At 51.3% G+C, this 12,713-nt stretch overlaps 1 protein-coding gene across 4 annotated transcripts in view; it reads left to right on the top strand.

Annotated features, from left to right (window-relative positions):
• LOC116426745 (uncharacterized) overlaps positions 1-11,641 on the top strand; it is a 36,737-nt gene extending 25,096 nt beyond the window's left edge. For all 4 annotated transcript variants that reach the window (XM_076371282.1, XM_031976149.2, XM_031976150.2 and 1 more), the window contains 3 exons: positions 6,755-7,097; positions 8,663-8,951; positions 10,436-11,641. In XM_076371282.1, the coding sequence (XP_076227397.1) occupies positions 6,755-7,097; positions 8,663-8,951; positions 10,436-10,654 (851 nt within the window). In that variant the 3' untranslated portion in view covers positions 10,655-11,641. The remainder of the gene's footprint in view (positions 1-6,754; positions 7,098-8,662; positions 8,952-10,435) is intronic.
• Positions 11,642-12,713: the final 1,072 nt, after the last annotated feature.

The raw sequence follows: 12,713 nt of genomic DNA, 5'->3' as shown, positions 1-12,713 counted from the left end.
GATGCGACCGAGCCCGGTGAAACACCTGACACACGGCCTGAACACGTTCGAGAACTCCCAACGCTGTTCGACGCGTCTGAAGAGGTTCTTACGGTTCGCGGATTTATCGTTCGTATTGTGTTTCTCTCGAGATTCGTTTCTCGTCGAGAAACTTGAATTCCATTCGCGCATCGTCGTTGTCGGAACTTATCGCGGTAGAAATTTGATTCCCTGGACCAATTCGAACGATCATTGATTCGTTACGAGAATCAGGGATCTACTCTGATCTACGAGATTCCGTAGATTTACTATGAAACGCATCGATTCGGAGCGAGGCGCGATACATTCGAGCCGATACGAACGATTTCAATCTGATTTACTCGAACGAAGGTTCCACGTCGAAGATCGAACGAAACGCGACGCTTTCCCCCAGTGAAACGATTTCAAAGGGGATTTGAAAGTAATGGAAGTCGTTGGCGACGGTCGATTATCGAAAATCGCATCGGAAACGGCTCACGGAAGTCGGCGGCGAGGCTCGATGACAAAAATTTGGACGCTTTCTACGTGGCGCACAGGTGGCCGCGTGTTCCGCCTCGAATCTTATCGGCGCTCGTAGAAAACCGGGCGGAAGGCGACCCGGTAACCCAGTTCCCCGGCCATCGCGCCGGCTAAACGAAAAATCGTTTCTTCATCGCGCGACGCGCGGAGCCTCTTCGATTTTTCTTTTCTCCTTCCGCGTGGCGGCAGGGCCCGTTGTCCGCGCTGAATGCGAAACTCCCGCGGCTCTAATAACGAATTCGTTTCGTCTACTTTCACTGGGATCGGTCCCGTGGAAACGGATTCGTCGCCGACGCGTCTTCGTCGTCCTCGTCGTCGCGCCCGGAGAAAGTTCGCGATTTTGGAAACCGACACGACGCAACGCGTCGGCCAGCCTGAATCACGATCGCCCGCTCTATTCGGTCTTTCTCTCGTTTTCGATTCATCGGGTTGCGCAACCATCGAATTCCGATGACATTTCGAAACTAGTTTCTTCGGCGCCGATCGGTCGTTCGGCGACGGTAACGTGGGTACACTTCGCCAGCGCGCGAAGAATCGTTGAAACATTTTTCCTTCTGGGTTCACGACGTTCTCGAGCTATCAATGAACGGATAGTAAACGTTTCTTCATTTACCTATTGTTATTAAGCGTGGACAGTGGAAGGAACCGGTCTTCGTCCAGACTGATAACGATAAGGAAGTTGTGTATCACGACGGTTGAACCATATTGGCGTCGACTTCTAGTCGTCCGAGCAACGCAACGGCTTTACTAGCGTGTCGATTGGAGATTCTAGCTTCTCATAACTATCAATAGATTCTTCCACGACGGTTCCTCTTTCCGCTGAAATACACACTGGCGCGACACGTTTCGTATGGAACGTCGCGCCGATGCGGTTCGAAGTCGACAGCAATCGTGTAAATTGTACGAGTACCATGCAGATCGCGGAGGATACTATAGTTCGTGTTATTAGAAACTTCTACGGGCGTATAAAGTATTCTCTTTAGCTGGTGGTCCACGGTGTAACGCGGACGGAAACTTCCGCGGTGCAATTACAACGAGTTCAAGGAACGAGGCGACCTCCGCGCGGCCGTACGAAAAGCCAAATAGACGAGTCGAGCGTCGGGAATCGTTTTCCACGGTCGAACGGTGCTCGGAGGATCCAGCCGCCGCGGTACGAGCCGAGAAAAAGGGTTAGACGAGAGATCTCTGCCGTCAGATTGAAACTTCAAAGTCGCTCGCGTCCGCGCGACTCCTCTTTGGGCGTGACTTCCCCGCCGCGAAACACGTTTTTAACGGACGACTGACCCATATAACGTAAACGAATAAATTTCGAGAAGAAGGGAAAAAAAAGAGAGACAAGCCGGCCAGATATTCTCTCTCCGGGATCACGGCGAGCAGCCGACTCGGCGTTAACTATACGCGCGCGCCCGATGCGCGAGAGAAACGGAGAGGAAGAGAGAGATTGTATTGGGCACCTGTTACAGTGGAAGGAATACCGTTAGGACGTCGTGTCAGCGGCAGGTACCAGCCTACAGGTACACACGTATATCCTGGCCGGCTCCACGACTGTACCGGCGAGCAAAAATCGGGCCGCTTTGACACCGGGGGCCCGATGTCGATCTACGCTACCGGAATTTCAGCTCGGCCGCGGGGATACGTTGCGCTAATTTACTGTCTGCTCGCCGCAGCTATCGGACGGACAGCTGGCGGGATGATGTATCGAGGATCGAAACCTCGGAGCTCCTTTCTCGAGCTTCGAAGCCCGTCTGCTTTCGTCCGTAGACGGGAAGAAAGAGATTAGAGAGAAATGATTCGCGCTTACTAGAGTTTTCGTGGATGAGACATAATTATTCATCGTGGTAAAAGTTTCCAGCTTGGTCTACCAGAAATCGCTGCTATTTATTACGTCGATCAAAGTGCCATTTTGCGATTATCAACGGTGCACCTTCAGAGTGAACGTAAACTAGGCGTAAACGGAGGATTCCTTCGCGTTCCCGTGAATTATCGGTAGCGATGCAAAGTAGGCGGGTAACGATCGCGAGGAGAATCATGTGGAGAGGAGTGAAATGTGATTAGAATGTGGAAACCGTTTAGATCGTGCCTAATAAGCTGCTAATGTGGAAGGCCGATAACGCTAGGCAGCGAGCGTCGGAAATTTAGTTGCCGGACGTTTAATAATTCGCGTGGTTTAACAGAATTATCGAGCGCGGATCTAGGAAGCTCACGGGAGAGGGTCGAAGGGGACGGAGAGGCTGCGTGCGTCCGTTGAGAGGTCGCGGTGGATCTTAACGCGCCGCGCGAGTTATGGGTGAAAATCTGCCGGCCGCTTAGACTCGCCGCATGCGGCCGCGCAGGTTCAACGACTGTTTCTTTATCTGATGCAATTAAACCGGCGAGTGGATTAAGAGTCGTTCAGCGGATTTACGACGTTAACGCGAGTCAACGACGAGCCGCATGCGCGCGCGTGAGCGCGGGCTCCGATGTGTTTTCTAGTCAAACGTGCCACTGACCGACTAAAGCCGCTTTTCTCCGGCCGAGGAAACCAAAACATTCGTCACCGCGCGTTTTCGTATTCGCCGGCACCGTTTTTCTTGGTCTCCTCTAGCTCTAGGCATCGTGAATTCGATATTATCCGGCGCGGCGCGCGCCGCCGGCGACCGCGGCCGCCATTTTGTCGGAACCATTAACCTCGAAGTCGGCGACGAAAGTTCGGAATACTGGAACGGGGCAGGGGCTAATTTGAATATCAATATCCGTTGCGGTAACAGCGATGCTAGTCATTTGAATAATAATGTCCCCGAAGAAAGTTCTTCGGTTGTGAACCCGTGCAGTCCAGGGTCTCTCGTTCATTCCAATGTCGCTTGATAAGTGAAAACGGCCCGCGGAATACATTCCAGTCCTTTCTAAATCATATCTAAGCCTCGGAAACAAGAAATCCACTGGAAACTTGGCTCGAGAGCTTCGAGAGTGGGAATCCGTTCAAGATTTTGCGTGAAATGCAAATTCACGAGAGAAAACTGTCCTACATTGTTTACCTCGCCGCGATGAGACGTGTTTCGAACGTCGTTCGTCTCGGACGAATGTTTCTATACGAGATTCTTCAATTTCACTGCGAAAGAATATATGTTTACGTGTGGTGTCGATCTGAAATCTGGGTTGCGAAAGGGGAAAAACTACGGGGAACGGCAATTTCCGACGAAAATAGACGCACGTCTGAATAAAACGGCCGCAAGAAGTCTAGCAGAAACGAGTCTGGATGGCTCTGAACGCACGAGTTCCCCTGAAACGTGGAACACCTCGAGGAAAGTGTCCAATTGCAACGGTCCGCCGGCTCCAAGCGCGCCGCAACAAAACCATAAGCCGGAATGACGTTATATCACTGCTGGGCAACCCTGAAGTCCAACAATGACGACGCGCGGGCTTGCTCTTCTCTTATTTTATCCGTTTCGGCTCGTATCGCGCCCATTGCTGAACCGTTGCGGACGAAATCATCTTAACGTTTACCGTTTCTAAACTGAGCTCCTCGTAAACCGTAGAACAGGTTCTAAACAGTAAATAATCATTAAACGGCGATGATTCTTGATTTCTATAACTCGACACTAGAGAAACTAAGAAGAAAAGAAAGACAGCGGGGAAGCCAAAAGATAATACGTCGCTGAGGGAGATGCGAGGAGATTCCACTTGGGTTTACAGAGATTTATTATTTATTCTACTGTTCCAGGAACCATTCATGTTCGCTCGTTTAGATCTTGGATCTAAATAATTTAATTATTTACCAGCTAATGTTAACACGTTCACTCGATCGCCGGTGACCTAAGCTTCCAATGAGTACTGCAATACTAAATTATTAATAATTAAAGCTCGAAATTCCCGTGACAGTGAGCGCATTAATAAAATTTCATATTCCCGTGAGACCGACGCGTTCCCCGAGCCCATCTTTTTCGAATCTCGCGCACATATTAGATTTTCGATCGCAGTCCGCGACAAAAGGACGGTTGCCCGGCGCTGCTGTTATATCATTCGTCTTTCGCCGGGCACGGAAGAACCCGTTCCGCAACAGGTGTCTCGGGGACACGATGCACCGCGGCGATCACGATTTCCACGTTCGTATCTCCATATAAGCGGCGCTTCTCCGGCATCCTCGTCCTCCTCCTCCGCCTCGTGTTCCGCCGCCTCCACCACCTCCGCCGCGTAGACCCGCCGCGATCTGGCACACTTTGCCCGCTCGCGATTCGCGTATGTATCGGTGCCACGCGCCGGCGATACGTCGCGTGAAACTATCCCCGAGCTTCCCAGATTCCGTGCGGCGATTAGCCGATTAATTTATCGCCTCGTTGCTCGGGCAACCGCGCCGGCACCGGCTCGCCGACTTCCTGCTCGCAGATGGTCCTCGCGTATCACCCGCGATCCCGATCGCGATCGCGTGAATTTCCATGGTAATTTTTCCGGAACGAGCTCGGAGATCCGCGACGCTTATCCGCTGGAATGTTGTAAATAAATTCAAGACGGTCCGACGAAGCCGACGGCGGTCGAACCATTCTCTTTGACCGATTTCTCGAATCGTCGAGCACTCGTCGGTCCACCGCTCGGAGATTACTTTATCTCTCCGCGGAGATAATTACGAATCAGCGGCTGAATTTAACATCCCGAAGCTTCGAGTCATCCGGACGATTATGAAGCTGCTCTCCGACGCGGACGCCGTGGATTCCACAGCTCGGCGAGCTGTTGATAGATACGTCTATCTCGGAACACGGCGTTCGGATACAGCCCCAGCGATCGAAATGGCGAAGCAATACAACACGATCGATCTTCTGTCAGCTGAGAACACTTTCCACTCGATTAAATACCGAATTCAGCGATCTTATCCTCCGCTGAAAATCAATCGAGTCCTCTTACCCCGTGACCGAACGCGCGCCGCCGGTAATGCCAACCTCCGTGCCCCGCGCGGCGGCGGCGGCGGCGGCGGCGGCGGCCGAGGAGGTTGCATTACCCGCGGCGATGATATTAAGAAGATCCCAGGCTCTTTGCCTTTTAACTTTTACCTAGCGCGGCAACGGCATTCCGTCCCACCACTCGCGCAGGCTCCGACGTTCACGTTCTCGATTATTGCGCAAAGGAGCTCTCGAAAGGCGCATTTCCATGCGGGACCGCTCTCGCGCGATCATGAGCGCGTTGCCTCCCGTTACGAGAGACAATTGCCGCGATGATTGATCGGTGCGCGACGCTTTCGAGCGTAATATGTGGGACGTCTAAGATATTACAGGCAACGCGGTACGTTCAAATATTAATTAGTCACTCGCGAAGAATGTCGGCTTCGTCGGGAAACGTTGAGTATTTCCAATGAACACCTTCGAAGCGAGTTCCACAGCGAACGCCAACTAGTCTTTGGATAATAAAAGGTTCAATCTGTACTTAAGGCTACTGGAATACAGACTCGAACGATAACGACGCGTAGGCGTCGCCGGACACACGAATTCGCGCGCAAAATCGACCTCGCGGAGGTCACGCGGGTAGCTAAGTTCCGCATTCTCGGCCCACAGCCCGAGGCTCGTCCCAGCCGCCACTCTTTCTTCGGGTTTCCAGCTTCGCCTCGAACCTCGCCGCGCCGCGGCGCGGTCTCTTCCGCGGCGGACTCTCCTGTTGCCCGATAAAAGAGAAACCGCGGGCTGTTACCTTGGCGACTCCGTCTGCTTTATTTTGCCCGCTCGCGACTGCGGTCCGGCCGGCTCGGCTTGCGGACGGGACCGATGGCTCGATCGGGCCTAGCGGTGCTCATTGTTCCAATGAACATCTTGTAACTCGAGAATACCGTCGCGTAAGTGCCGGAGACCTTGGTTCCCCGACGCTTTAGCGACTGAAACTTGAAGAAGTCTTCGGTTTCGACTGGAATGAGTCGGGTGCTAACACTTTTCTCTACGAGTGCCACTCGTAGAGACTTCTAGCTCGGTTCAGCAGAAATCAACGTTGTTCATTGCATGTGGAGAATAATCAGTTTTACTATCAAAGTACGACAAATGTGAAATTCCTTTGCATTCTCGGGAACGATTGGTAGCAAAATTATCGACAGTTCGGTAAGAGATTTTGCAGACGTGTCAGACGGAGAAGAAAGGAAATTCATAGAATTCCGTGAGCGTCGATCGCGTTCGTGCATCGTTGCCCGTTCGAATCGGTGGGTCCGAGCACCGGCGACGCGGGTTTCGCCGAAAACGGCAGAGATAATGGGCCCGATACGTTTCAGACGACGACTGGGGCGCGCCGACGGAGGAGAACGACTATCTCCCCGAGGCAGAGACAACGGCGACGAGTTTAACGCTGCCCCGGCTACCGAGAAGCCCGGAAAGACTGACCGGCCAGGTGAACAGAGGCGTTTCGCCGGGCTGCAACAGGAGCCGCAGGGCACCGGAATTCAGGCAACGATCGCCGAGCCCCCAATACCAGCCCAGAGTGAGTCCCGGCGAGGTGACCAGTCCCAGGGAGAGATTTCAGGATGCCAAGGAGATGTTCCGAGCCATGGAGAGAGAGGCGATCGGCAGGCCTGTCCTTTCCAGGCAGAGAGAAGTTGAAAGTCATCCCGTTCACAGGTAACCACGCGAATCTTTCTCTCCGCCGCGCCGTTTACCTTCGCTCGCACCCTGTTTTCGTTTCGTTCTATTGGAAAAATCGGCTGCTAACTCTCCGCCTAAATATTACCGGTATCTTCCTTCCTAACGCGCCGACCGCTATGAGAATCTTGAACATTCCTCGCTTATTCTCTCACAGCAAAGAATTCGAAGCACTCATTCCACACCTTGTGGTATACTATCGTCGAGAGTTGAAACAATCGAGAGATATAACGTGTCTATCGATGAAACTCAGACGTGATGTCACACAACTCGCGACCGAAGTCTCCTTTCTGTCTGCTTCCGCGTTTGCGTTCTTTCGCGTTCGTCTGTTTCTCGATTTCCTGTCGCTGTCGATCGACTGGCGAGTTAGGTCGACACTCTACATTATTATCTGGTTACCATTCGATTTTTTGGTCGATTTAATGGAAATCTATGTTATCGTCGGTCATAAATCAAGGACTACCTTGCTGTCCCCGACGTTTCTTCAACGTAATCTCGCGAATACTCGCGCGCATCCCGTGCGTTGCGCCTCCAAATTTCCTGTAAATGCATAGAAATCCGCGGCGCAGCGATGACACAGCGGGAAGGAGAAGATGTATCGATTCGTGTCGCTGCAACGCTGGAACGGCCTGCAGCTGTTCGCGTTTCAACTAGAACAGGAAAGAGGCAGTTAATAGTGGAATCGATTTTGACGGAACGAATGGAAATCGGCGAAAAACGCCGGGAAACTGTTACGCTCCCGACCGGAGGCGATTTCGTGTCGCGCCCCAATGTCGCAAGAAAGTCCCCGAGACCTTAGCCGCTCCCGCCAGATTCGTTTTCTAATCGAGAAAAAGCGGATTCCCGTGAATGAAACGCGCGGTTCCACTTAATTTTCTCCCGTGCCGCCGCCGCGACCAGATCGACTAGTTTTAAACGGCCGCGCATTATACCCGCGCGCGGTTTTTCTGGCCGCGCGGCGGCGTTCGTTTTGGGCCAGCAATCACCGATGTCATTCCCGGGTAAAAGCTGTCTCGTCGCGTCGGGAACAGCCGTCGCGGGTTTCTATTTTGCAAACGAGCCAATAACGCGCGCTTGATTTACTGCCGCCATTACCGGAAGGGGCGAAAAAACGAGTACCGTTTCCCGAGTGCATTCCGCGCGACCGGTAATTGAGCAATTACAACAATATTAATATTAGAAGCCGCGGAACAGATCAGAAGAAGAGTTGTAAACGCTTCGCAAAAATTGCCGCGCGGTCGAGAGCGAAATCGTCGGTTAACCCGTCACGTATCTGGAATGAGAGGTTCCGATCGAAGAACTTCATTACGCGAACGACGCCGGATACGTTTTCTTATTTTCTGTTATTCAACCCTTCGCACTCAAGCGGCTTTAACGCGTCGATACTTGAAATATCGCGGGCCTTTAAAAAACTTTCGAGTACTTCAGAGTTAACAGTTCGATATTCACTATTTTTATATAGAACATTCGACGCACAGCTCGACGAATTAACAAACAACAGCGAGGTACTTGCGTCGATTAATTTGATTTTTCTGGTGCGTTAGGGTCGAGTCCGCCAGGCAGGCCCACGAGGATCAGCCGAGCCGGCATCATCCGCTCGGCAATAGTTCAACGACTGGTCACGAACACCTGATCAGACGGAATCATTCGGAAGTATTGGAACGGGAGAACGATATCCCTTACCGAGGCAGGCCGCGGCCGCGAACCCATCATTATGCGATGGAACGCCCACCGGAGCAAGAGGTCTCGAAGCCACGGCCGAGAAGCTTCTACGAAAACCCGTCGGTTGGACGGGACTTCCGAGATCAAAGGAACGTCGTCGATCCGAGAGAAGTAAGGGTCATTGATTCCTCGCCGAGCTGTTCTGCTTCGCGAACGTTCTTCAAGGTCTCTCCACTTCGGGAGAGGAGAATCGACGGAGCGAGCCTTTTGTCCGGATTAGCGCAACCATTCCGCCACGGATTAGCGTCGCTCCTATGCTCCACATCCTTTTCCTTATTCCGTCTGCTGTCTCGTTAATGTACACGATGTTTGCGAGCTCGCGTCGCGATCGGGAGAGGATTTCTGCGGGAAAAATCAAGCAGAAACGACTATGGATCATCGCGTTGAAAAATTTGTGTCTTTTAACCGAAGGAAATCGGAAGTAAGGAACACGCTGTGTATTAGCTGTGCCATTTCTTGTTTCCTAACCGTCCAAATCGCATAGAAATTTCTCCTGTAACAGATTCGATTCCGATTTCATTATAACGAGACCGTCCTAACTTTATTATCGATATCAGCGCTCGCAGTAAGCCTGCAATCTTTTATCTATAATCAATCCGATGTTTATGCGATCGCAGAATGTTATGGGCGGTTTTCTACAAACTGTAATCAACCGGGACTTGATTAATCCATTACAGATGCGATTAACTCCGAAACGAGAGCGACTCGCCGTATTTAACTTCATTAAGCTTTTTACCGTGAGCATGAGTACCGTGGCTTTTTACTGAGCGGCATTTTACCATTGTCCTTCCGGCGAATTACCGGCGATAAGCTGTCCCCGATGATTAGGCGATGTGAACAGTAGTTATCGGGAACGTGTCAAAAGAAAGGGATGTTCGGGGATATTCTCGAAATGCGGCGAGTTTCTGCACACTGTTGCTCGAACGCGAGAAACGTCTGCTCTCCCGGCGTAATGCTAATCATCGGTTTCCTCGATGAGGCGTGGGGAGTGTCAGGGCAGCCTTTCGTTGACTTTTGCTGCTCTGTTGTTTGCCTGCGAATTCCTTGGCATTCACCGGCGCTTTCGATAACGAATGTTCAAGGTGTTAGCAAGTTGCACAGCGCAGCCGCGGAGAGAGTGAACGTTCTCCGCGAGGATTTTACTCGCGTATTTAGGCAACTCTGCTTTCTCATAATTCGGTCGAAGGACAGTGAATCCGAGAGATCAAAAGAATACTTAAACAATCAATCCGCATCGAAATGAAAGCAACTGGATTGCCAGGTGTAACGACAGCAATAATTCCTGCCTTCGGTAGCAAATAATTCACTCGAAGTCTAAAAATTGCGACCGAATCTCAGGCGAAGATCGAAAGCCGCGTGTCCGATATTTCTCTCGGATTGGCTCGAATGGCGAGCGAGAGAAAAAAGGAGAAAATAGGGATACGTAATGGTGATTCCGCGGTAACGCGTGACAAGAGAAATCCAACATTTTCGTTTCACGCTTCTTTCCTCGCGTCTTCGCCTGTTCAAAGGTGAAGAGTCACGTTACGGTCTTTACCGTGCTTCTTCGCACCCTGTACAACGAGAACTCACGTGCAACCGCTTTCTGTCTACAGTTACGGGACTTCCGGGACCGCGCGCACGTGCGGGAAATACGAGAGAAGGTGCGCGCCAGGGCGACGACGTACCAAGAGCTCTCGGAGCACGAGAGATATCCTGGCCTGGATCGTGACAGCGCTAGACCGCCCCTGGAGATCGTGCCCACCCCCGGGAGATACCGCCACAGCTACGCCGAGCCCCCGAGACTCGGCCTAGCGGCGCTGCACCCCTACTGAGCGCCGCCCCGCCCGTTGTTAACTAATAAATTATTTAATTAATCGATTAGAGCTCCGCCGAGCGGAGTTGACGTTTGTAACGCGCGTGCTCGAGGCGAAAGAGAGAAGTGGGCGGAGCCTGGCGCCGCCCACTGCTGCGGAGAGGCTCCCATTGGTCCACGATCGAGGTGAATGCTTTCCTTATCCTGTGAAAACATTGTTTTCGGGAGGACACGTCGACTGCGGCAATTGGGTCGCGATTACGCGGTTGATGGAACTTTCTCGAACACGGTTTCACCTCCCGCCACTTCTCTCTGGCCACGCCCAGCGATTCTCATTGGCCGACACTCGCCAGTTCCCGCTGGCTCCTCCCACAAGTGTCAAGTTCGCTCGGTGAATCTGCGAGTACTCGTTATCGTACTATTTCACCGTCTCGATTAGACTATGCAGCGTTCCGATGGAATCAAACTAAGTTTCTGTTATAAATGTATTGTTTTCTACTTACGACGGCATCGTGTGTAGGCTGTTAATCGCGGGCGAAGTTCCTCTTTCGATGGAAGAGGTACTTTTAGCAGTTTTTCGGTGGAAAGGTAACTGGAACTGCGAACGACGAACGGCGCTCCCATATAAAAATGTGAGATTAATGAACACGTTTGTCAATGAGAAATCGGAGCAACGCGAGGGTCTGGTTACCTTCTCCAATTAGAATAAATTACCACGGCCATCGATAATCACCGGGGAACTCCGTCGCGCGTTAACCGACGCGCCGAACGCTGCGCCCAGTCAGGAGACGCGTATGGAGATTAAAAATTTATTATTCATCTTGTACTTGCGTGTCTCGTTGCATCGTGGACCGAGATCCCCGGGACCGGGGATCGCTTGTTGACTTTTGAACGCGACTACGTGCACTATATTGTTATGCGCCGGATGCCAGACTAACGATAACGATAGGAATAATAAGCAGCAGTAACACTGACAGTAACAGTAACAATAATAACGGTTAATAACAATAAACAGTTGGTCGTTCATTTCTGTCCAACCCATTCGTTCGTCCTCCGTTCGAGAATAGCATCGGACATCGAACGCGACGCGCATCGATTCGTTTTACAAGTTCTGGAAACATACCGTGGGCCTTGTTCGATTTCTCGGTGTGCCCACTTTCGAAAAATCGGCCGGCCAATTTACAAATTCGCGGCACGAAGGGAAGCAATGCTCTCTAAACATGCGTGTTGTGTAAACCTCGCAGGGCCGTGCAATAAATGTTTCATGGAGCCGCAGACGCATCTCAAGGCGCATTATACAGTTGCACTCCGGCGTATCTTATTTCCCTTTGTCTCCCCACGGTCTCTGTTACGTTCTCCCCGGTATTGTTCCCGACCGGACGATCGTACGAATAAATTTCGTTAGTTTTTACTGCGCCCGATCGTCCTGTTGCCCGAGGGAAAATAAAAGATCCCGGAACGGGGATCGACGTCCGTCACAAAGTATGCGCAATTTTCCAGTTCGACGCTTCGGTTGCCGCGCGCGGTCTATTTTCGGAACGCGTGCGCCATTGTAGTAACACCTAGCGGTTTTATTAGAATTTACGCTCTGAAAAAAGACGCCGGCCTAAAGCGTTCCGCGATTAATTATTCCCGCGGTTGTTTTTTTCCCAGCGCGGCCCGACAGATTGGAAAATTGAAAACGTTCGTTCCTCGGGCAGGCTCGTTACCGAAGCGTTTCTCTTAACGACTTTCCCGATTAATTGAATCTCAACGGACGTTGAATAGTTTAATAAACTCTTAACGACAGCTTGCAAATCTGAAAGTATCGAGCGTGCTCGGCATCGAATACCTTTAGCCGATAAAATATCCGCAAATATGTAATCCATTGATCGGGGTGAACTAAACTGCTCGTCGTTTATACTCCGTGGCATTTATTAACGATATCCTATTTCTCTATTAATACGCTGACATTAATGCCGTCTATAGCCGTCCAATGCTCGCGCATGTAGGCGCAAGTGACGGCAATGGCCGTTCATATTTTTAGTACTATAAATAAAGAAACATAATAATTTTATTCTGAAAGTATGAAATCTCGA

This window comes from Nomia melanderi, chromosome 1 (assembly GCF_051020985.1).
Source record: "Nomia melanderi isolate GNS246 chromosome 1, iyNomMela1, whole genome shotgun sequence".
Classification (NCBI taxonomy): domain Eukaryota; kingdom Metazoa; phylum Arthropoda; class Insecta; order Hymenoptera; family Halictidae; genus Nomia; species Nomia melanderi.
The sequence above is the reverse complement of the archived record's forward strand: the minus strand, read 5'-3'. Positions and strand labels throughout refer to the sequence as shown.